The sequence below is a fragment of the Phaethon aethereus genome (genome assembly GCF_964289735.1).
Source record: "Phaethon aethereus genome assembly, chromosome: 1".
Taxonomy (NCBI): Eukaryota; Metazoa; Chordata; class Aves; order Phaethontiformes; family Phaethontidae; genus Phaethon; species Phaethon aethereus.
The window spans coordinates 62,151,899-62,177,105 of NC_138575.1; the positions used below are offsets into that span (position 1 = coordinate 62,151,899).

Genomic DNA, 25,207 nt, shown 5'->3' on the forward strand with positions numbered 1-25,207 from the left:
TGTATGTTCGTGTGCTAACCCCCTCATCCCTCAGAATTCTAAGGATAGAGGCATTTCTATTGGAAAATATAAAGAAAATATGTTCTGTGTAGAAGATGCAGAGTGGGCCTGTTTTATGGTACAGCTCCGGGAAAAGGAAATTGTAGGTAGGTGATTTTTTTGGTTGCTGTTAGATTAGCCTCTCTTGGGTTTCATAATTCTACTGGCACCTTTTGATATTGCTGGTCAGTATAATGTAGTAAACTGGAGTTTAGGAAATCTTTCAGTTAAACAAGCATATTTGTTGACACTCCTTTACTGACATAAAAAGTGTGCTAGACCACTTAACAGATGGCTTTTTAAATATTACTGTTGCAGAAAGCTTTCTCTACCAATGCTTTCCTGCCCTTGGAATTCTCATTGTAAACCTAAGTAGCGAAAGGAGCTCAGGGTTTTCCCCTCAAAATGCTTTTCAAGTGCCTTTTCCTTTCTCTTACCTTAAAGTTCGTTGCTCCTATGACACAGAAAACCTGAAAGAAAACAGGGCAACCTCAAAGAAATATAGTAACCTATTTGGATTGTGTCCAGCCAAAATTTGAGGACAGTGTAAATTTGTCCAGGATTTCAAGCTGACACTGTTTTTTTCAGTGCCAGTTGCCATATCTCAAATCCTGAACAGTATGCACTGCAAAGCTGTCAGGTGTTAGGCTTCCTGTGTGCACCATTAAGTAAGTAGCTTTCAACCTGGTCCTGTCTAGATGGTTTGCATATTTGTAGATGTGAGACAAGTTACTTTGATCACATATGTTACACTGTGGAGCCATAAATCTTTTGGTTTAAAAAATATTGGTCTGGAATTTGAGCAACCTCAAAGGTTCCTACCCCTATTAACAATAACTGCAAATATTTTCCAAGAATATTAAAGTAGTTCGTAAGCAGACATGCCCTTATAGTCAGCTTTACTCCTGGTGGCCAGAAGTATTTAACAACCGCTTTTCCATTGAGATGAATAATTATTTTTAATTCTATGGTTGGTTGGGTTCAATTGTAACTCTGCTTTTTAAAAACAAATAAATCGTTTTGTGGTTTCAGCCATTGTGATACTTACAAACTACTTGAAATTTAGATGTCTGTGTTTGATGTACTGAAGTTCTGAATAAAATAACTAAGCCCAAGTGTGGCTGTGCTTCAGCTTAGATACTCAAGTTGATCTTTAAGTTTTCTAATGGATGAGATAGATAGTTAAAATTTGCAAATCCTCTTCCAGCATCACAGCATGTTGAATTTGGCTCAGGAATTGCAATTTGCAAGTAGTTGAGTTCCTTTTGTGCAGAAAAAAGATAATGCTTTAAACAATTACGTACTTCTGAATATGCAGCAGAAATGAACTAAGGTGCAGTTACCAGATAGAGCAATTTTCCTTTCCATTTTTGTTGTACGCTTAGACAAAACGTGAGATATCTTCTAAGTATTTTCATTTCAGGAGTTACTGCACAATAACCAACATGTTGGTAGACCTTAGCCCATTTTTATGCATTTTGTAGAATGGAGGTTCTGCAAATTGATTCTGAAAACACCTGAAAATCAGAAATGCTTTGCAGTCTTTATGTAGAAACACGTGCCTTTGCAGATGGTTTGAAGCAATACTCTTGAAGGGTTACACAAACCTGTTGTGGTATTTCTTACTCCTTGTCTGTACATATTGTAAGCTTATTTGATATCTGGAGGGAATAAATGTAGACCAAGGAATAGGAGAAACCTGTATGAAAAACTTTAACACAAAACTTACTGAATGTCTGTTGTCTGGGAGGTGAAAGTTAAGCTTGTGTAATATATTACCCAAACTATACCTATTTTATCTATTAGCAGGATAAATTGAATGACAGACTTTCAGGTTTTTCAGAGAACTTTTGCTGTAAATTGTTTGCTTTGCAGAGTATGGAAAGAAAATACCCAGCAAACATTCCTGCTCAAAAACTAAAGTGAATTTTTAAATAACTTTATATATTTTAATATCTTATAGCATGGTTGTACTCTCAGATTTCATACATCAGCGAAATGCTTTCATTAGAAGATAACCATTGAATGGCTGAAATTTGCCTCTGTAAACTACAAGTGAAAACATCAGTGTGCTTGTATGGTAGTAGAGCAATTTGGCTGGGCAGCAAATTAATTTTTCTGCATCCTGAATTGGAATGAATGTGATAGTCTCAGAAGGCACCTATACTGTATAAGAACTTCATAATTCAATCTTTATTTTGGCATGAAAAGGGAGAAGGTTTCTGATTTTGGATATTTACTTCTGATGCATTATTGGATGATAGTTTTACTACTTTTTAGTTGCTAACCTGTACATGTAAATCTCCATATTCTGTGCTATTGTAGATGTGTGTTCTTTCTTTTAAGTCTTACTTGTAAATTTTTTCAAAGATTTCAATAATCATTAGTTTTCACAGTGCAATTATATCCAGAAAAATTTCATTTTTTGACAGTCAAGAAACAATTTTTTATTAGGCATAAGAAAGAAATTATTTATGAGTCAAATCAAACATAAAATGTAATAGTTTGCATATATAATGTCTCAAAGACTTCTCTTAAAAAACATCCATGTAGGAAAAGCTAATAATTTCCAACTGTTTTCCCCCAAACATTTTTAAGTATTAAAAGAAATGCTACAAAGTAAAAAGGCAGACAGAAGAAATATGGATTAAAAAAAACAACATAAAAAGGTAGTTAGTTAAGCTAGGCTTCTAATCTATGTATTTCACTTGCATAAAACATGATTTTTTGAACTTAGTGGTAGAGAAGTCAAGGCAAAAACTAATCTTGTATTTTCTGGAAGATAATCCAATTATTCAATAATGTAGAGCTTTTGGTCACTATTGTAACTAAGATTCTTTTCCTTCCTTTTCATTTAATTTTAATAACACAAATGACATCAAAAAGCAAGTTGTTGTTGAAGTCCAAAAAGACTAATTGGCAAAACTATTGGCAAGACTATTTTGAACTATGGACTGTGATCAGGAGTGTGCAAAAGTGAGAATCTTCTGTATTCCTTCTCTTGATAGATGTACAAGAAAAATCAATTGGGGAATTGTGTTGGCCTAATTCTCCCTTTATGTGGATATTAATTGATTTTAGTCCCATTGTGCAAGCTATAGAGTAGGTTCTTGGAAACAACATGGTATTCTGTGGCTGATTAAGCTGTCTCCATAGAACTGAATTTCTAAAAATCTTTATTCTCAATTATTTGGTATGCATATGGTTTGCCTATTCTTACACAATTATTTGTGTGCCCCATCATGCAGCTGTTCTTTATTGTCTCATGAACAGTTATGGCACTGGTCATTAAAGCTAGTGTGTAGGCTTTATCTTGTGCTCTCAGTACTTTCATAGGAGGCAGTTTTCTGCAGGAAGCCTTCTTCATTTATATAAATTTAACAAAAAGAAAAGAAGGAAGAATGAGATAGGGACATACAGGAGACAAGGTGACTTTATAAATAAGGTAGTTGAGTACTGCTTTGGAAAATTGCTCTTGGCTGTCATACAGTTCTCCCCTGGTGCTAAAAAGGTACCTTAAACCAGATTTTTTTACTAATTAGTAATAACTTAATTCTTCTCTTTTTCTGGAATCCCTGGTTAGAGATTCTGGATCTGAGCTGCAGAGATACTAAACATTCATTGGTACAAATGAAATCATTGAGAAATATGCTTTAAATACATAAACATTTTGGAAAAAAATCCACTTAAATACTTTACATTAGGTATCCAAAACTGAAGAATGCTCTTTGCAGATAGTACAAAAATATCACTTTGCAGATATGTTTTAAAGATAAATGCATTACTGTTTGTAAAGCATTCAGATTTATAGCTACAAGCACCACTCAAAAGCAGAAAGGAAACTAGTAGGTCTCTATTCAGTTCAAGCTTTGAATAGTGGATACTAAATAAGACTATCAGGCATTCATTTTATGCTAAGGATGAAACAAAATGTCAACGTGCTATTTAGACAATACTTTGTGGCATTGAATTAGAGGTCTGAGAGGACAAATAGTAGTCATATTATTCGACAGCATCGTAATTTATACCAATTCTACACATGGAGCATTTACAGATAGGTTACTATGCAACCTAGATGGCTGCATTTACTATGAACTTTGTCTTTGGAACACCTATGATTCTGCCTGGTCTTCTGCAGAGAAACGAAAACCTTGAGCACGGGGCTCCCAACAGTGTCTGAAAGACTGTGAGCTACCTTGGAAAATCACTGGAAGACAAGTACCTTGTCTGCTCAAGATTCAAAATCTAGAGTCCCTATCTAAGGTTAGATGGATACATCTGTTTTCCAAAAGCAGTAAGGAAGTAATGCTTGCTCTGTTCATTTGAAATGTAGCTGAAATAGTGTTGGGAGGAAGAGGTGGTTTTATTTACTTTTTTATAAAATCACAGAAGCATTTAGGTTGGGAGAGACCTTTGAAATATTCTTTAAGAAACATTGATGTAAAATACTTTTAACATGCTTTTCCGAATAGCATGGTTACTTCTATTATTAGAAAAAAGTCCTTTTTCCAGATAGTGATTAATAGAATTATGCCCCTAGGCCTATTTGCAAATACATGACATGGTTTTGGCTCTACTTGAATATGGTTTTCTGTGCTTGATAAACAAAAAAAAACTGTGATAGCAATTTTCATAAGAAGTATTTGCTCTTGCTTAGCCCTTAACTGGCTCGATAAAATGATGAGGTTTTACATTTTCTTTTAATGTAAGTCAGCATGACATCCTTCACACTTTAGCAGGCAATGTCTCTTCTGCTTATTGACAAAGTAGCACTCTCATATTGAAGATAAACACATCTGCTGTTCTGAGAGGAATGCAGTAACAGTTGTAGGATTTTACTTTTGAAAGAAATTATTTTCCTCTGTGCTGTAGTTCTCATGAGAATGAAGAGAAGCTAACAAAGTTAGTCTTTATTATAAAGAATTTGCTATGATGACTGCAATACTGTTTTCCTGGGAAAAAAAATTCTGAATTAAATGTTCATGGAAACAGTCCTCATATATATCTAGAGATTTTCATAATATGAGCAGCTACTGAGCACACGACCATTTTATGCATTCAGTACATGCTGAGAAACTATCAATTTTGTGTATTGACATCTTGTCAACCTACGCAGTTTTATCTCTTTTCTGCTTCTTGCAGGGATCTGATTAATCTGATACTGCTGAGAGAACTTCACATGTGCAGTACCTGCTGCTACAAAACAAACTGAGTATCTGTACATACTGAAGTGGTTCACTCAATGCAAGCACAGCTTTATACAAGTCATTCTGTGACCAGCAGAATAATGAGACCTGATTCCATGCTGATTTGGATCCTGTGTTTTTAGAGCACCAGCTGGCGTTTTCAACCCCCAGTGTTCCCTATAGCCTCAGGTCCCTGCAACGTCCACTGCTCACAACATTCTCTCCATTCTCCCTCTGCTTTCCACAACATCATCATTCCTCTTCTGTGTCACTGAACTGCTGGCTGAACAAGAGGCAGCACACCTAGCTCCAAGCTAGGTGCTGACTGGCCAACTGGCATGCTTATGCTGTTAACTATACAGCTCATATTACTGCTTTTGTCTCACCGAGGGCATGGGCTTGACTCTTTCTCTTTATTTACCTGGCCACCATTTCCTTTTTGTTAACTTGTTTAACCATACTTGGAGATGGTTAGTTCGTATCTCAAGGAATCCTTGTGTTGGACGTGGTTGACATTGGCCCAAAGGTTCAAAAATAGAAGAAAGAATTGGCAGATGGGTGGCAGAACTAAAAGACAATGTGACTGCTCCTGTCCATCACCATACATTGTCAGCTGGTTGAGACTGAGCAGGTTATGTGGATTCTAGAAGCCTTTTTTACACTTCAGCATACCTGCCTATGTTCTGTGAGTTTAAAAATATCCATATACCACTGATATTAGATTATTGAGACTCAGATCAAATAAAATTTACAATAATGTTTTTAACATATGAATATTGCATTTCCAGTTAGCTGAAATAGATCATATATGTTCAACTTAGGTGCAGTTAAAATAGAAAAGAGACTGTTACACATCTTGAAATCAGACTCTGCACTGGCTGTTTGGGTTAGCATGTCAGCTTCCTTTGTAGAGCAGATCTCACCTCCTTTTTACTGGCATCCCATGGCTGGCCAGTTTGTTTTATAATCACTATTACTACTTTTCATTGATTTTTCTTGTTATGTACATGCACCACAGGGCTTGGGGCATACTTTCTCTAAATGATGGTTATAAAAGTAAAAAGATTTTTTATTAAAAACATTATCAAAGCATTAACAACCCATCTCATACCTTCTTGGATAGACTTGTCTATGTCTCTGTTGTCCAGCCAGTTTTTTTATTGCCATTTCAAATAGGTAAATTTCCATTTTCATTAATCCGTTTCTCTCACTCAGTTTCCTTTGTTATTAATTAGGGAAAGAGGTCCAGATCATCTATCATATTTCTGATTGTCTGGATTTGTTGAAGCAGATAATTATCAGTCACAAGAGGAAATTGCATACGTCCTAGGAAATACTTGAAATCTGGTTTTTTGTGCCAACATAGTTTATGGTTGCGTTGCTACAAACCTCAAAGCATACCTTGAAAAACAGCCCAATTTGCCTCTGTTTTTTATTTCTTCTCATAGTGCTATAATAGATAGGGATAGTGAGAGAAGAGTTTACTAATTTTTCCTTTTAATATTGTTTTGAATATATCAGTTATTGCAGTTGATAGCCTGCATGTAATTACCCAGATTGCTTTTATCCCCTCTTTTTTAAGCAGAAACTCTTTCATATTTTCTAGTCATATGGCACCATCTCCAGCTTTGTAGCTTTATTAAGAAGCAGTTTTACATAACAGCTTTTTCATAATTCAGTCACAGAAATTATCTGATGCCTATTGAAATTTAGTGTATTGATCCTTAATTTTATTTCTGCCTCCCTTTCCATACTTTATTCTTATTAGTCAGAAGTCTCAAACTTACTGTTCTCAAAATTGTTCTCTGTCTCAAAAGACAGACTTTGGACCCTACTTAGATTTTTAAAAATCTGTTTAAACCCCTTTTGTAGTTTATATAAATCCCTTGTTTTACTTATCTTCCTGTAGTTTGTCTGGAAAAAAGCTACTGTTATCTTAATTTTCTTTGCAAAGACTGACTCAACCTTTTGGTAGTTCATATTTTGTCCCTGTATCTTCTGACTGGGAAGATGCAGGTAAGTTTGATGAACAGTCCTTTCTGCCAACTCCATGATTTTTCCTAATACCTCATTTCCTGATTTTTATTTGAAGCTTTTTGCTTAAAAGTCCTACTTCCGTGTTAGGTTTGGCCATTAATTGTCTTTAAGCAGTGGTGAGGCAGGAAATCTTTGAGTTCTCAGTATTAGATCATTGTCTTAAACCACTCCATGCTCACCAAAAGACTTTGGCAAATACAGTCTTCTGGTGACCACAGATATTTGTTCTGCAACCAAACAAAGCCCTAAGCATCAGATAAAAATCAGTTCAACTACAATAAATAAGGGCTTTCTCCTTCCTAAGTGGGAAGAAGAGCTGCATTACTGCTGCCTAACCATATCTTCTCAGAGCAGCCCATTGGGGAAGAAAAAAGAAGGTACATGCTTGACATGCAAGTAGACAACTCTAGAGGATAATAACAACGGGAAAATTTTATGCTAGCACCACTGCGTTCTGTAATGTAGATATAACAAACTGATTTAGGCTTTAGTTTTCTATTCATTGAAGTAAAAATTCATAGAACATAGAACAGCCTAGGTTGAAATATCATCTGGAAAGCTCCAACCTTTTGTGGGAAAGGGAGGCTAGATGAGATTATCTAGCACCCTGTGCAGTCACGACTTGAAAACCTCCAGTGAAGGGGATTCTACCACATCACTAGGGTGGTTGTTCCAGTGAATGATTGTTCTCACTGTAAAAAATGTCTTTCTTATATTGAGATGAAACCTTTTCTGGTGCAACTTGTACCAGTTGTCCCATGTCCTCTCCATGTGGCTTCCTGTGAAAAAAGAGCCTCCATCTTCTTTGTAGCTGCCCTTTAAGTACTGGAAAACTGTGATGAGGTCTCCCCCGAGCTTTCTCTTCTCCAGGGAGAAAAGGACTAACTCCTTCAGTCTTTCTTTATAGGGCAGGCTCTCCAGCCCTTTGATCATCTTCATGGCCCTCCTTTCGACCTTCTCCAGTCGGTCCACATTTTTCTTGAATTGTGGGGACCAGAACTGGACACAGTACTCCAGGTGTGGCCTGCCAAGCGCTGAGTAGAGTGGGCTGATCACCTCTATCTCTGCAAGTAGAGATGGATGTAGCCCAGTATCGATTTGCCTTTGTTGCTGCAGCAGCACACTGCTGACTCATGTTCTTCTTGTCCACCAGGACTCCCAGGTCCCTTTCAGCAGGGCTGCTCCCTAGCCACACAGATCCTAGCCTGTTCTGGGCTTTTGGATTGTGTTGTCCCGGGTGCAGGACTTTGCACTTGTCTTTGTTAAACTTCATACTGTTCTTGCTAGCCCACTCTTCCAGCCTGTCCAGGTCCCTGTGTAAGATGGCTCTCCCTTCTGACATGTCCGCCTCACCACCCAGTTTAGTGTCATCGGCAAACTTGGTGAGGCTGCTTTCAATTCCATCATCCAGGTCAGTTTTAAAGATGTTGAATAGTGTGGGGCCCAGTATCAATCCCTGGGGGATCCCACTTGTGACAGCCTGCCAGCCCGAGTAAAAACCATCAGTCACCACCCTCTGAGTATGACCTGTTAGCCAATTTCCTACTCACCTCACGAACTACCCATCCAGTCTGTAACTTGCCAGTTTGTCTAGGAGGAAGCTGTGGGAAACTGTCAAATGCTTTGCTGAAGATGGGCGTGACATTTGCCCTCTTCCAGTCATTACGGATATCCCCTGATTTCTATGACTTTTTAAAGATTATAGACAGTGGCCTTGTAACAATGACAGCCACTTCGCATCATAGCATGGTTTGTTTCATAGAAACCTTGTTTCTAATGGGAAGTATATCAACAGCTGTCACGGAGAAGGTAGAATCTCCACCACTAACATGCTTGTAAAAATCAGTTATTCAAACACTTGTCTTGTCCTTCCAGCCTGAATTATGAATGGCAGAAGATTATAAATAATCCTGCTCTGTGGCAAAGGGGAATGGATAGATTAGCTCTTAAAGTCTTTTGCAGCCTTATGATTCTGCGTGTGAAATCTGCATTTATGCTTGTGGTAGTCAGTGCATCTGCTTTGCATTATTTATACTTCCCAGCAATACTGACCTAGGAAGGTAATCCAGCAGTGGCACAATTATGTAGTACTTCTATTGTTCCAAGAGGCATTTCCAGAGAAGAGGGAGCAATAAAAGGGAGCTTCATCTATGAGAAAGCATCACATTGAACATTTTGGAGGAATCTTTTGTACCTATCATGAATCAAAACTGATCTCCAAATATCCAGATTTCCTATGTGGATATTCCAAATATCTAGTGATACACCAAATTGTAGCCCAAGTTTTTTGACTTATTTTAGTGCTTGGTGTTAGCCCATTTATACCTAACAAACATTCTAAAGATGTTTCTCTTTTTGACTGTTGTGTATAGGATGTTGTGGTAAACAGAGGAAGTTGGTAAATTTACAAAAATATTGCCTACTAGAGGAAAAAATAGTTGAAAATTTACCACTTCTTCCCTTTTGTATTTCAGGTATTGGTGGTAATCTAGTAGCTATTCAAGCTAGCAGAATTTCTACCTACCTCCATTTACATAGCATTCCTGGAGAACTGCCAGAAGAAGCCAAGGGTTGCTATTATCCATGCAGAACCTATTATGGTACAGGTATGTATTAGTCAGTTAATTGTTAAAACTACTGTCTCATGTCTCCTCTTTTTCCCCCTGTATGTCAGACTGTACCCCCAGCGAGAAACAGCAACAAACAACTTGCTGTATGCAATTCAAAGGCAGCAGAGGCTTGGCAGATTCCTTTGCCTGCAGCTGTTTGCTTGTGGGAATCACAAGGAACTCCCTGCTGGAGGCAATGCATAGAGAGGAACACAAAGAAAGGTGTAACCCTGCAAGGGTCGAAGGTAGCGACTGATGAGGCAGGACACTGATGATACCCACTCAGAAGGATTTCAACTTTCATCTTTCCTTAGCTTGTTTACTTGTGCCTAACCTTTGTCATTTAACTCCAGAAGTTCAAACCAATCTCCTGTTAGGAACAAACCTTACATCTAACATTATTACTAAGCCAAGTCCATGGCTTCCGTTTCCCGTTTTCCATTTTCTTTCTAGATTCTTGCTTCACAACTTATTCCTCCCCTGTATTGCCCCCTTTCCTAATAATGTAGTAACTGTGGTGAAATGTGATGTGTCGACAGCATGTATTACACTTTCATATTTTTGAAATGAATTGGAACAGATGAGGAAATGGTAAATGTGGAATTACTTTTTAAAAATATAAGGTACTTCTGAGGATATCTTGAATATGGTGTCCAAAACATCCCCTTTCCTAGGAAGGCTTTAGGAGGTCACTGCAGCTCCAAAAAAGCAGATGGTATTACATGAGTACAGAATGAAAACAGACAGTTTGCACCCTCTTCTGGAAGGACCCTGCTTAAGTTTTCTGGCAGACACTAGGGGTGGCCTTTCCCCACACCGTGAAAAATCCTCAAGGAGGCTTTTAGCAGAAAATAATGCCTGCTGTTGCACAATAGTCAATGCTGTGGAATTCCACAACTGCTTTTTATATTAAAATATAAAAATCTGATTTAGTAATTGAAGAGTTTAACTGAATTTGGTTTTTTTTTATTGCAGGAGTAAATAACAAATCAGCCCAAGTTCTGCTTCTTTTGGTGATTCCTGGACACCTGATTTTCTTATACACTATCCACTTAATGAAAAGCGGCCACACTTCCTTAACTCCTATCTTTATAGCAGTATATTTGTTTGCAGCTCTGCTACAGGTAAGAACAAGTACAACTTGAAAATGCTTGTAGAAAATCAAGGTCTTGAAGAAAATAATGTTTTATCTGACTTCTGAAATCTCATGAATAGTGCAAGAAGGTATGGGTTAATAGAGGCTTTCAGCATAGTTTTGAAGTAACTGCTTATCTCCACATGTGTACAGCTTACACAGGTGTATCTGTATTGTGAGTGCTTTTCAGACAACACTTGACTGCATTATTTCCGAGTCATCGCATCTTGCGCTTTCTCTTTCACATGCATCTTGGAACCATTGCATCTAAAACCCCATCATTTTAATCAGCTAGAGGGGAGATGGAGAGAAGGAAAAGTAGCATTTATGAATAATGAATACATGGAAAACTCTCAAAGAAATCTCCTAAAGTGATTCACATTACTGTTTTAGTTAACATAGTAAAAATGCAGTAGATGAGAATATTTTGGCTTGCTTGGTGCACTCTTAATACTTATTAAAGCCAAAATTAGTCCGACAGTGATCACTGTACAAGAAATTGTAATTGCATTAATTGTCAAACATTGTTACATTATTATGGCTGGTCTTACCTAGTGGCCTGTTCACAGCCAGCAAGGACAGTTCTTGAAAGATGCCTTTTGAAATAGCAATGTCTTAAGGTGAAATAATTTCACTTAGAAAAATCATTAATACAAAATGAAATGTTTTTATTAAATCCAAAGCCAATTTTTAGCTAAAACTTGGCTGAATTAATTATAATGTTTCCTTGTACCTAAAACAAAAAATTGACTGTTCATGTTACACAATAAAAATACATTTGAAATATCCATAAGTTAATATACATACTCCTTCTCAAAATGTTACCATTTAGTTTTAAAATACAAACAACATGATCTTTAGTCAATCCTTAATAAAAATTATAAGTTTTAGTGTTCTGAATTGTCTTTCTGTGTTTATCACACTGATGTTTCAGTAAAGATAGGTTTCAAACACTGTCACTGTTTTAATTTGACATGAAAATTCTATACTTTTTTCATAGAATATTACTGGTAACATTCCAACCTTTGCAAGTGAGAATGTCATACTAAAAGCTATACTTTTCATTTTCCTTTTGCATAATATTCCAAGTTTCCAGCCTTATCACTTGTTTTATAATGTGTTTTCCTGAGGAAATGATGCTATTCCTTCACTGTCTGTTCTGTCTGTCAGGCTGTCCTTTCTAATTACTTTTGAATCCTTTGGCCCATTTCAGTCAAGTTTTTCTAAGGCTCGGCTCTCTCAGTGATACTTTAAGCTGAACAAAAACAGGTTGAGGAAAGAGTTAATGCCTCTGCTGAAGGTGAGACTGCAGTGCAATTTCAGCCATTATTAGCCTTCAGAGATTTCACATGGGAATCAACTTGAATTCATAAATCCATGTGAAATCCATACAGTCCTCCTGCTCATAGAACTGCAATCGTAATATGTTTAGGGATACAAACCTTTTCTTCAGCAGCAAAGGATAAGGTAAGAGAAATGCAGAAATTCATCTGAAAACCAAGTTAAGGCATTAGGGCAGGACTTTCAGATCACAAAGTAATTCTAATAGACCCAGCATCAGCACATATACACATGTAAAGTTGATTTTTATTAATTCAAGGTCTGATTAGAGCATTCTGTTTTGCAGTCATGCATCCCCATTGCAGTCAATAAGGCCACACCTGATTTTCTTGATTTTTCACCTATAAAGCAGACATACAGCTTTTTTTTTTCCCATGCTCCCTTTTATATATTATTTTTTCCTCTTTACCTTCTGTCTTTAGACATAACAGGCACTTTGAGATGTATTTACTTTGAAACTGAGTAACAGTATCGCACACTATAACTTCTCATGGGTCTTGACAGATTTACAACTTGGAACCCCAAGTTTTTTAACACCTTCTGAAAATACTTAATAGATTCTTTTCCCCGTTTTAATTATTCTGGCTTTTTTCTAGTAGGGATTATTGTAGTTTTGCATACCTTTAATTAGAGCAGATTTAAAATTTTCAGAGAGACAATTCTTGCTTTAACGCTTACATCTTGAACATAATTTATTTACCTGACGGTCTGAAGCACTTCCCTACTGCAGTTGTGTGCTTTTAAGTTTCTCCTTTGTCAAGGAAAACACTTAAATATTTGTAGTCATTCCTCTTCCCTTTTTTCAGTGACATCATCTATGCACCTGGATATAGTAAAGAACAGTTTTCAAGCTGACATTTCTTTTGGTACAAGCCAACATCTACTGATCTCATTTTTCCAGAATTCTTTTGTATTTTTGTCCTCCCAATGAGAGCTTTTCCAGTTCTGCTGTAAAACTGAAAGACCTCATAGCTAATTATTGTAATTACAATTATCAACAAAACAAATCCATTTACAGTCTTTTGAGCAGTGAGATACCTGCATTCTAGGCCTTTTTTATAATATATTGGACTTGGCATTTATTTTCATTTTGTATGGAAGACATATAAAAATAGATGTCAAAAATTACAAGCCTGCTTGCAGGCTATATCTTTAATGTTTGAGGTGGTGGATGATAATTTAATAGAACATAGTAATTTCCAAAGGTAAGAGTTAATTATGGTCAGTCCTGTATTTGAGGAGATTTGATATCGTTATTTTGCCCTTTCCAATTCCTTACTTATATTGAGCTGGGGGGTAGAAAGGGTAGCTGAATAATGATTAGGGCAATATACCACCTATTTACATTTTTTCCACTATGTTAAAGAATTAATGCTAAATTAAAAACAACAACCACAACAAAGTGAATTTTCTATCTTTAAAATTCAAGTGACTATTGTAAGATGTTAAATTATTTAATGACATATTTTACAGTGGACTGAAATAGATTTTTAGTTAACTTCAAGATCTGTTTATTACCTCTGATTATCTATCTCTGTGTTTAAAATGAAGAGGAAAGGCTTAGGGAAATGACAAAAGTAGAACTGGAATGTTATAGTAAGCTGAAAAAAATCAAGGAAAAGTTAACACAAAAACTTTAATTATGACTTTCATATTTCTCTCTTCCTCTGTATGTTTATGCTATTCCACGTAATCTCTACAGTAAATTTGTAACATATATATGAATTCTATTTGGCTTTTTAACATGACTCCTTCAGATTGCCTGTAAACTTCAATATTCCTCTTCCCAAAGTGATAAAACAGAATTTATTTGCATTGCAAACTCTATACAGTATTACTGAAGTTCCAATCAGATGGCTAATTTCATTTTAATCCAATTCTGATACTTCCGTTGTTTGATTTTTGGTTTTTACCACCTGGGCCTAGCAGCTTCTTTCCTCTCTTCTCCCTACCTGTTCTTAGATATTCTCTCCCCAACCTGTCACTTAATTGAAATATTTATGGTAAATAAGTAATTAATATGACATGATATACATTAGCAATAGTATGATTTAGTTATTATTGACCAAAAATACACTATGTAGTAAAACAAAGTACAGTTTCACTGAATATGTAGTTGTTTCTAAAAATCATTAAAGTAAGATATTTTAAGTAATATGAGTAGCCTGTATTATGATCTGTATTCTCTCTGATTCTCTATGAAGAAAACAGTTCTGGTTTCTAGACTTAAGAAAACCCAGAAAGTGTTTTAATTTCTTTTATTTTAATCTTCCTACCTTTAATAGTACAGTTGTTTCTGTTCTTTAAATAAATACATATTCTTCAAATGTTCTTCAATTAAATTAATAAAATGGTTCTATTGAAATCCAAGGCAATACTTCCTTTAACTTTAGTGGGGCTAAGACTTCATGATTGTATTGTCATAAAGGTGGGGAAAACTGCACAAATATTTATATTAATCTGCATTCAGCTAGAACTTTTAGGCTTGATTTCAAAAGGTCTGAATTAGTGAAGAGTCTGTTCTTTTCACTGTGAATGGCAGCATCAGAGGAAAATACAAAAAAAGTATTATGAGGAAGGTATACTCTGTAAGTATGTAGGGTACTTCACATAATGCAACATACAGTATCTGGGCAAGCCAATGTGCATTAATGAAAACCGGTGTATTGATTTTAAATGTAATTTAGATTTGGTGAGTGGCCGTTATTTAAGAGGAATACTCTTTTCTTGAAAATTTTACAAAAACAAGTCATACACAAGTACATACCAGTATGCCACATGCAGGTACAATCTGGTATTTGACCAACAAAGACTATATTAATTGAAAAACAGTCCTCCTCTTGTACCTCACCAAGGCACAAGTATTTTTTAACTGTATGAGGCTATGCACTGAGTAAAATTTCATCCTCTGTCAACCTGCAGTGGAATGAGAGCAGCACTGGCATTGCCAAGCCATCGGTCCCAGCACAGCACTCTGAGCATTCAAAGGTGGCCTCTGTTCTGCATGTTCTCACTGAGTCTGTAAAATGCCCTCTAAGGAATTTTCACACCCCCTAACCAAATCTGAGCACACAGTTACGCTAAAGACTTGGGGAATAAACGAACAATAGGAGGTCCCCAGAGCTATTACCAAGCAAATAAGTAATTCCAAAATGCAGTCCTTCTTATGCAATGAAGGTTAGATGTCTACTGCTGTGAAGTAACTTGCAGTGCTTCAGGGCTGTTTGGGGCAATAGAAAACCTAGAAATCAGCAGTGCTTATAATGACTTCCTGCTCACATCAAAAATGTCTTGGATTTCTCAGTAGTGTGAGGATTCTAATCATAGAATCATTTAGGTTGGATCATTGAGTCCAACATTAACTTAACACTGCCAACTCCACCATTAAACCATGTCCCTAAGCACCATGTCTACACGTCTTTTAAATACCTCCAGGGATGGTGACTCAATGACTTCCCTGGGCAGCCTGTTCCAATGCTTGGCCACCCTTTTGGTGAGAATTTTTTCCTAATATCCAATCTAAACCTCCCCTGGCCCAACTTGAAGCCATTTTCCTGTCCTATTGCTTGTCATTTGGGAGAAGAGACCAACACCCACCTCACTGCAACCTCCTTTCAGGTACCTGTGAGAGTGGTAAGGTCTTTCTGAGCCTCCTTTTCTCCAGGCTAAACAATCCCAGTTCCCTCAGCCACTCCTCAGAAGACTTGTGCTCTAGACCCTTCACCAGCTTCATTGCCCTTCTTTGGATACAGTCCAGCACCTCAATGTCCTTCTTGTAGTGAGGGGCCCAAAACTGAACACAGTATTCAAGGTGCGGCCTCACCAGTACTGCGTACAGGGGCATGATCAATTCCCTACTCCTGCGGGCCACACTATTTCTGATACAGGCCAGGATGCCATTTGCCTTCTTGGCCACCTGGACACACTGCCAGCTCATATTCAGCCTCCTGTCAAACAAGACTCTCAGGTACTTTTCCACCAGGCAGCTCTCCAGCCACTCCTCCCCAAGCCTGTAGCATTGCATGGCGTTGTTGTGACCCAAGTGCAGGACCCGGCACTTGGCCTTGTTAAATCTCATACAACTGACCTCGGCCCATCGATCCAGCCTGTCCAGATCCCTCTGCAGAGCCCTCCTACCCTCCAGCAGATCAACACTCCCACCCAACTTGGTGTCATCTGCAAACTTACTGAGGGAGCACTTGATCCCCTCATCCAGATTGTTGATAAAGATATGAAGCAGAACTAGACCCAGTACTGAGCCCTGGGGAACACCACTTGTGACCGGCTGCCAACTGGATTGAACTCCATTCACCACATTCCATTCTTTGGGCCCCGCCGTCCAGCCAGTTTTTTACCCAGCAAAGAGTACGCCTGTCCAAGCCATGAGCTGCCAGTTTCTCCAGGGGAATGTTGTTGATTTGTATGCCAAAGGCTTTACTAAATTCTAGGTAGACGACATCCACAGCCTTTCCCTCATCCACTGGGTGTGTAACCTGGTCATAGAAGGAGATCAGTTTAGTCAAGAAGGTCCTGCCTTTTATAAACCCATGCTGACTGGGCCTGACCACCTGGTTATCATGTATGTGCCGTGAGATGGCGCTCAAGATTATCTGCTCCATAACATTCCCCAGCGCTGAGGTCAGACTGACCAGTCTGTAGTTCCCTGGATCCTCCTTCCGGCCCTTCTTGTAGATGGGCATCACATTTGCTAACCTCCAGTGAACTGCGACCTCCCCAGTTAGCCAGGACTGCTGATAAATGATTGAAAGTGGCTTGGTGAGCACTTCTGCCAGCTCCCTCAGTACCCTTGGGTGGATCCCACCCAACCCCATAGACTTGTGCGTAGTGGTGTAGCAAGTCACTATTTCCCCTTGGATTATGGGGGCTTCACACAATCTGAGGAAATTGCATTCAAATGGTGGAATTAAAAAAAGCTCCCTCCCACAAAATTACATCAGTATAATCAAACTGATTTAGAAACAACTTCAGTTAAGATGGTATCCTCTTTTTTACTTAGATGAGGTTTTAGTCTTAACATAAATGTATGCTATGCAGGCTGGGTACTTGGATACCATAGTGTAGCTAATACCACTTAGCTACAACACAAACAAGAGCAGCAAGAAAGAACTTGCTGTTCGGTAGTTTCTTTGCAGCCAGACATTGAAGGAAATCTCTGTATGTTTGGAGGAAATAGTGACTTGTTTCCCCTGGACATGATACATACCAGATATGCTACCTGAGAAGAGAGTGGAGAAAAATTTATTTTGAAACATATATGTAGACCCTACTCTGAGAGTTTACTGACTACAGAATTCTAGCTGTAGACAACAGAAATTCAGCAAGTAAATTCAGTGTAGATTTATTACGAGTGCCTTACAGTTACCACTTAGTTTCACATAAAGACATCAAAAGCCATTTAGAATCTGAGAAATTTAATATATAATTTAAAAATTAACTTAATGAAGGTCAAAATCACTAGAAGACCTAAACCATAAATCTGGTGAGAATGATGTCAGAGTCAGGACACAGTAGTCTTTAGAGATTCTTAATTAGGAGTTTTAACTCATAATTAAAAGAAAAATTACCTTTTAATTTCATAGATTTGTAAGAGCTCTTATGCAGTAATTACCAGATCTTGTCATAGTTACATTATTGGTGAATTTTGAGTCAATATACGTTTGAGAATAAAGGAGAATTAAAACACATTTGAAAACAAGATACAACGGGTTATTTGCATCTGTGTTTCCTGTCTAAAGTAGCAGAATTAAACTATTTTGTAATGCACCTTCACATGGAAACAATTTAAGGTGACTCAGCAGCACTAGCAACCTGCAGGATATCCTGTCCAAGGCACACTAAATAAACTGCTAAAAAGTCTTGGTTCTGCATACTAAAGTTATAGTTGAATTTTTATAATGCCCATGTGAAAAAGCATATGCAAATATATAACCTAAACTTCCTCTTTCCAGTTTGGTGTCGGAATTCACTAATGACAGCAACTAATGTATAAACATATATAAACCTGAAAGTTTCAAATCCACTTTACAAATATTATGCATTTGAGTGCATTCATTCACTGATGAAATATGGTCATCCCAGATTAAAGAAACAATAAAAATATTATAGCATCCTGCAATGTATCAATTGGGCTGTAGAAAGTTTAGACAGTATTAAGAATGTTTGGAGGGAGTTATGTATTTTTATTTTAAATAACAGTTTTTCATTCTTTTCCCATTTCAGAAATAATGAGAAATTAATTACTTTAGAAAATAAAGATAGCTTTTAGGGGTCCTTACCACATGCAGAAGACCAAAAATAACTTTTCTTTAGCTAATCTTGCTATTTGTATCAAAGACCTGCAAAGAATGAAAGTAAATTTTGTTCCCAATAATAAAGGAAAAAAAATGCTTTGTAGTGTACAATGCTCCCATTTCTAGTCTTGCAATCATGACATTTGAGCTCCCTCCCTCCCATTCTTACTGCTATGTTCTGCTGCTTCTGTCTTCTGAGGACCTTTTTTTGACAATGTGACTGATAGATCATTTTAGAAATACAGTCTGAAACTGATGATGTCTTTAGATTCATTTTCCTCAGTTTTGATTGTAATTTTTTCCCAGGAGAGTAATAATGTAGCATGATGTTCCTTTTAAAATACGAAAACATCTGGAATTTTGCCTGTATTTAATGTATTTATTTATTTATTTGTATTGCAAAAGCAATCCTGGCTCTGGGCTTTTTTTCTTGATCAGTGACTTTTTATGTATATAGATATTTAGTTATTTTTTACTGTTTTTAAATGTTGCAGTTATTTCATTCTTCAGACTGGAAGAATTCCTAGGGCTCCATTTCATAATTCTACTAGTAGAATCCTATCTCCTTTGTTGCAGAAAACACTTAATTATTCTCTTCCTCTGTATATTAAATCATTTTAAAATACTAGTTCACATCTTGAACAGTTCTGCGTATATTTACGAGCTTTCCTTATCACTTCTCTACAGCATTTCATGCTAAACAGATAATTTTTGTACTATATAATTAGGCTCTTCTGTAATGTTGATCTCTTTATTTTTCCCCCAAATCCAGACAGTTTTCAACTTGAAGAAGGAAGGCTTTCTTCTTCATAGCATGAGAGCAGAGCCGAAGTACACAGTATTTGTACTGCTATGCCATCTGTATCATTTTGCTGAAATGCGTATAGGTCACTGATAAATCTCAGAAAATGTGACGTGTTGTGCCACTAAAGTAACAAGTCTCATAATGTCTTTTGTGTGATTTTTCTCTTCTTTTTTTACATGTGTCAGATCTTTGTGAGTGACTTTTCTTATCACTTTAAATTCAAAGACTGTATTCCTTTCAAAAAATAAGCAAACTCATAGTAGGGCTTTTGCTTTTTTTTTTAAAAAATAACAGTTGATTGATGACTTTGATCACCCCCTCAACATTGATAAGAAGCAAAATCTCATTAAAGATTTAAGTCACATTGATTGACTTCTGTCTTGCAACACCAACTACTGTGGCTAAATAAGTAACCATTTCCAAAGACTGATCTGCATAATTCTTAAATGTTAGTGAGTTTCTAGCCATGCAAATGCATGATGATAGCATTATTCCTTCACCAAAATAAAGGCTTGTGAACTGCAGTCTCATAACATTCTGTAAGCACTATGTCCTAACTGCCATCATACACTGTTATAGGCATCAGTTACTATAATATGCTATAACTTTTCTCCTATTATTTACAGAAGCCAGGTTTGTTATAATTTGCATTGTTATGCACCCATAAGTTAATACAGCAAATATAATTATTTGGGAAGGTTCACAAAACTTAATTTCCAAACTACCCATTTTTCACAGTAGTCTAAGTCAGTTATTTCAGGATGGAAACATAGACAAATTAAAGGTCTTCATGCCATGATTTTTAAGAGCCAAAAAGTGTATAGAGTCATTTAAACTGGACTGTGTATGTTATGTCTAATTGGTTGTGTTATATAAATGCATTATAAATTATTCGTGGAACGAACGCTCTCATATTCTAATGGAACATGTGTAACTATTGTTGATGTGGAGCGCTGCACAGTCTTCTCTGCACGTCCTGTAGGAGATGTTAATGTGCAATATCTTTTATAAACAGACCTCTTTTTGTTTCTGTTAGAAGAAGGACCTGACTCAAAGAATCTGATAGTCTTCCAAGGAAAACATCTGTTTTAAATATATTTGTTTGGATTCCAGTCAGCACACCTAGGACTTGCATAATTAGCTTAGACTACAGAGTTCCCTTTTCAGAAGATATGTTTATATAAATAAGCCATGCATTTTTCATTAAGCAAATACTCCTCCCTTTCTTTTTTTTAAATTAGAAATTCAGGCTTGCATTTTAACATATACTTTTTCAGAGCAAAGATTAATCGAGAAACTTTTTCAACACGATTTTTCTATGACATTCATTTTACTTTATTTTGTATTATGGACAAGTGTCTTGCAAACATCAGTATTTCAATAAATGAGTGAATACATATATAAAGATGCTTTTGATACCAGTAATTGATCGTTGACTAATAAAATATTAATTTTGTACTTTTTACTATTTTTGATACTGCATATTCTTTTAAATGTACATAGTAGACTTTTAAAAAATTAATTATGGTAGTAACTGTCTTAAGTTTACCCTTCCCAAAGATCTAATTAACTAAAAATACACAAAATACAGTGGTTTTTCATCTTACGGAGCTCCTTAGGAGAGACAAGAAGAAATGGAAGCTCAGTCAGTGGTCCTTTCTCCATTCATCTTGTGCCAATGCCACACCACATGATTCCATTGAACCAGAATCTCTTATCATACAGCTGTGCAACATTAAAAGAATTCTTTTCTAAAATTGGATTAATGATTATGCATACCTTTGGTATTAAGATCAAACCTCTCGAATGTTCAGACATTCACAGTTGGGAATGAAATCTTTTACTCTGGGACAACTTCAGTCTGGAGTGACAATTTCATAATATATATTGCAGGTGTGCTTTATTACAGAAGGGCTGAAGGTGGTATTTCAGGTATAAAAGTAGCTTTGAGGACATTTTTTGCAGTTCATAAAACTGAGATGAAACTGTTCTTAATCTGACCTGGTATTCCTTATATCATGTCTGATTTCAGGTCAGTTCTAGACCTGTGGAAACAAGAGTTATGCCTGGGCTGAGTGTTTTCATCTGGGGCAACGTCAGTCGATTCTGAACGATCTCGAAGCCCCACTTATGCTCTCACTGTACAGAACGATGCCTTCTGTGAGAAGTGCAGTTGCATTGTTTGGTTGGAGTTTTTGCTTTTTCTCATTTTCAGAAGTCCTCAAGCATAGACTGGGTGAAGAATGCTATCAATGATTCAATATGTTCCTTCTACCTGTGCATGTGTTTGGCTGAGAGAAGTTGGCTAAGTGTCCCCACCTCTAGGTGTGGGGAGTTTTAGTCTGAAATTAATTCATATACATTATTTATATTTTTCAAATGCTGTATACATTTCAATGTATATTGAATAGCAGTACAATTCAAATATTGTATACAATAGTGCCGTGTACTAAGGAGACAATAATGTTGGCTGTTGACTTCCTTTCAGTGTAACTTATATGATAATAATACAAATTTTGTTTGTTTGATGTTGCGTAGGTGTTTACTCTATTATGGATTGCTGACTGGATGGTGCACCACTTCTGGAAAAAAGGAAAAGATCCTGACAGTTTTTCTATCCCTTACCTTACTGCACTGGGAGATCTCCTTGGAACTGCCTTACTAGCTGTAGGTTTTCATTTTCTGTGGCTTATAGGTGACAGAGATGGCGATGTTGGAGACTAATTATTCCAATGGATACAATGACTTTTCCTGGAGTATTGACAAGACTGATCATTCCACTTGAAGGTCCTCAAAGTGATTGTTCAATTTGGTATAAGTAAATCAAGTTGACACAGATATAAAACAGCCTTAATGATTTAAAAAAAAAAAAAATAGGATGGAACTAGAAGGATACTCGAGATCTTTACTCTGAAACCAAGGTGGATTCCTGCTAGTTGAAGACATCTGGGTGGACACAATAAAGGTCAAATCAATCCATCAAGTTTTAAATTTTTAAAAGATCTGGTCTTCTAAAAGAACAGTTCCTTACCTGTGTTGCAAACCAGAACAATCTCTAATTGTTCATTCAGTGGTGACAAAGAAGAGGGTAAGACCCAGTCAGTGGCTTGCCTTGTCTTTCCCTCCCAGGAACAAAGTGGATATATATTTTCATTTTACCACAGAAGTGGTTAGTAGACCTCAGATGAATTCAGTTTCATAGACATTACCTGACTAGCAATTTCAGTGCTGTAGCTTTCTGACCATTGCAGACTTGATATCAGTAGTAACTGTTACGCTGATTTGAACCCTGATTGTCTAAACATTTCATCTCAAGCTTTATTTTATGTATACTAATATGATGATCAGCATTTATAAAATTAGACACTTGAAAAGTGTCTACAGGACTGAGCCCTTTTTTTTCTGCTAAAAAGAGCAACCTAATTATTTTGCTGTTGTGATTTGTTAGAACAAGAGCATAGTAAAGACAAATAATGTGACACTGACCTGATAAGTAATAATAGATGAATGATTAAAAATGCTTGTGGGAAAGTGTATTTTCATTTAGCAACTGAAAAGATGTTTAACTAACTGAAATTAATTGTGTTGTGATGGCCAGCATCCTGATTTTAATAAAGTATTTAGAGGTATTGATTCAAATGTAAATACTGATCCCTGATTAAAAGTTGGGGTATAAAAGATTACGTTTCTTTTTTAGGCACTTAGGAAGTTACATAGACTTCTAAAATACCAGAACTATCTATGTCATCCATTTCTAAGCAGAAATCTCCATTCTTGCTAACAGGATTTCACCTTTTAAACTGTGGAAGGTCATTAAGGACATACAGTCATTAAGGAAAATAGCTGCTTCTGAATAATTTCTCTTATTTGTATACCTCAATATTTCAAATAATACATTGATCATGAGGACTCTGGTTGCCACTTTGAAAAAATGTACTAATTGCTCTGTTTTCAAATCTAGTGGGAGTTCCTCATGGCGTATGTTTTTTAAAGACTGTAGCATACAACCTAAATGCATCATTACATAAACAACTCATATTTTAAATGTTGTGATCGAAAGTTTTACATTTTGAGACTTAAATTAGACAACTAAATCCATATATTAGCATATGTTGTAATCCTGTAAACATTAGTCATGTGATCTATCCATATAAATCCTCCCTTTTAGTTTGATGGACCTCCTCAGATGAATAAAGTTAATTATGTGAATAAGTGTTAATGGGACTTCTGTAGGTGTCGGTCACCTTAAACTTTGTGTAAGTTGAAAGTGTTTGCAGTTCTGAAAATTAAACCAGCTATTCAGTGCCTATACGTGGATTTAGATGCCTGACTTTCAGCTCCCTCATTTAAACATTTTTATTTAAGTTTTTTCTTACAGTTATGGTAATATAGTTGTTTGAATGAATTGTATGTATTTTATCTTTCATTATGTGAGAGAAAGATGGTATCTTTCTAACTTCAGGTTCTCTGACTTTTCTTAGTTTGTATTAATGTTATTTAACATAGTTTCTTGTAGCATTGAGGGAAATACTCCTATTAAATTGTTTTAAATGGACTAGATGTAACTAATTTTTAATTTTTTTTTTCCAAAATAGTTAGTTTTGGTACAGATGTAGATGCAAATTTTTTTTATTCTGATAGAACTGCCATCTGAATCAACTAAGCTGCCATTTCAAGCACTTTTCTCATTAGAGTTACTGGATTTTAAAGTTCTTTTTCAATGAATTGCAAGATTCTTAAAAATTAAAATTTCTTGAGATACTTGTGATCTGTGCTTGTCTGATGCGCAAGGGCATTGTAGTATTTAGTCATGGTGATATCCTTAGTGTGTTAAATATTTTCCCAGTAATTAAGCAACAACTGTTGGTACAGTCTGCTGACAGATGGGTGAGTGTTTAGATTGTGGAATTCAGGAAAAAATATTAAATGGGACAAATTCAGTGAAATTTGAAAAGGGGAAATATGTTGACAGACTAGAATAATCTGGGCATGGAAACAGTAAATTATGGAAAAGGGTAATGCGAAAATTTAGTACTTCAAGAAGAGGAAAGTTCATTGTATGGTTGAGAGAGCAAAATCGATACTGTGGGAAAGAAAGAGGTGCAAACTTTCACACAGCATTCATTATGAGAGGCAGGAGCAAGCAGAAGGAAGTTATTTGGAGAAAAGAATAAAAAGGCAGAGACAAACTTGGTTTTCACGAAGGGAACTAAAATATAACTTGTGTTGAAAGGAGTTGGTGGAAAAAAAGATACTTTGGGGAATGGTGGAAGTGAGAAAAAAAAGAATTCTTTCAGTAAGATGTGGTTAAAGAGGAGTTTGAGTGGGGAAAGAAGTATGACTGATAAAGCAGGGAAAACCTTGACATCTAGAAGAGTAAGAAGTAATCTATGATGTGGAAAGGAGTTTGATTCCTGTGTGGAAGGGGCATATTAAAAAAGGGTTTGCTAACTCTGCTACCTAGTGTTATGAGGTAAAAAGCTCTTATCACCAAGTTTGGGGACAATATTATTCCACTGCATGAAGATAATATGGGGGAAGGCAGGAAAGAGTACTTGGATACCAGAGAATCTCTCATCTACTCAAAAGCTGTACTCCCTAAACCCATTTTAACTCCAGTCAAGTCAACCCCTCCACAGTATTCCACCTTGATTTTTTTAAATACATCTCAGTAATAGTCAATTACTTCACTGTATATGTGGGTAAGAAAAGTTACTAAAAATTCTATTAGAGACAAATTGTGT

At 36.3% G+C, this 25,207-nt stretch overlaps 1 protein-coding gene across 1 annotated transcript in view; it reads left to right on the forward strand.

Moving 5' to 3' along the window:
• SLC41A2 (solute carrier family 41 member 2) overlaps positions 1–22,658 on the forward strand; it is a gene marked incomplete at its 5' end in the record, with an annotated part of 48,205 nt that extends 25,547 nt beyond the window's left edge. Inside the window, 3 exons of the mRNA XM_081998768.1 lie at positions 9,737–9,868; positions 10,847–10,995; positions 22,002–22,658. Of these exons, the coding sequence (XP_081854894.1) occupies positions 9,737–9,868; positions 10,847–10,995; positions 22,002–22,187 (467 nt within the window). The 3' untranslated portion in view covers positions 22,188–22,658. The remainder of the gene's footprint in view (positions 1–9,736; positions 9,869–10,846; positions 10,996–22,001) is intronic.
• Between the last annotated feature and the right edge of the window lie 2,549 nt (positions 22,659–25,207).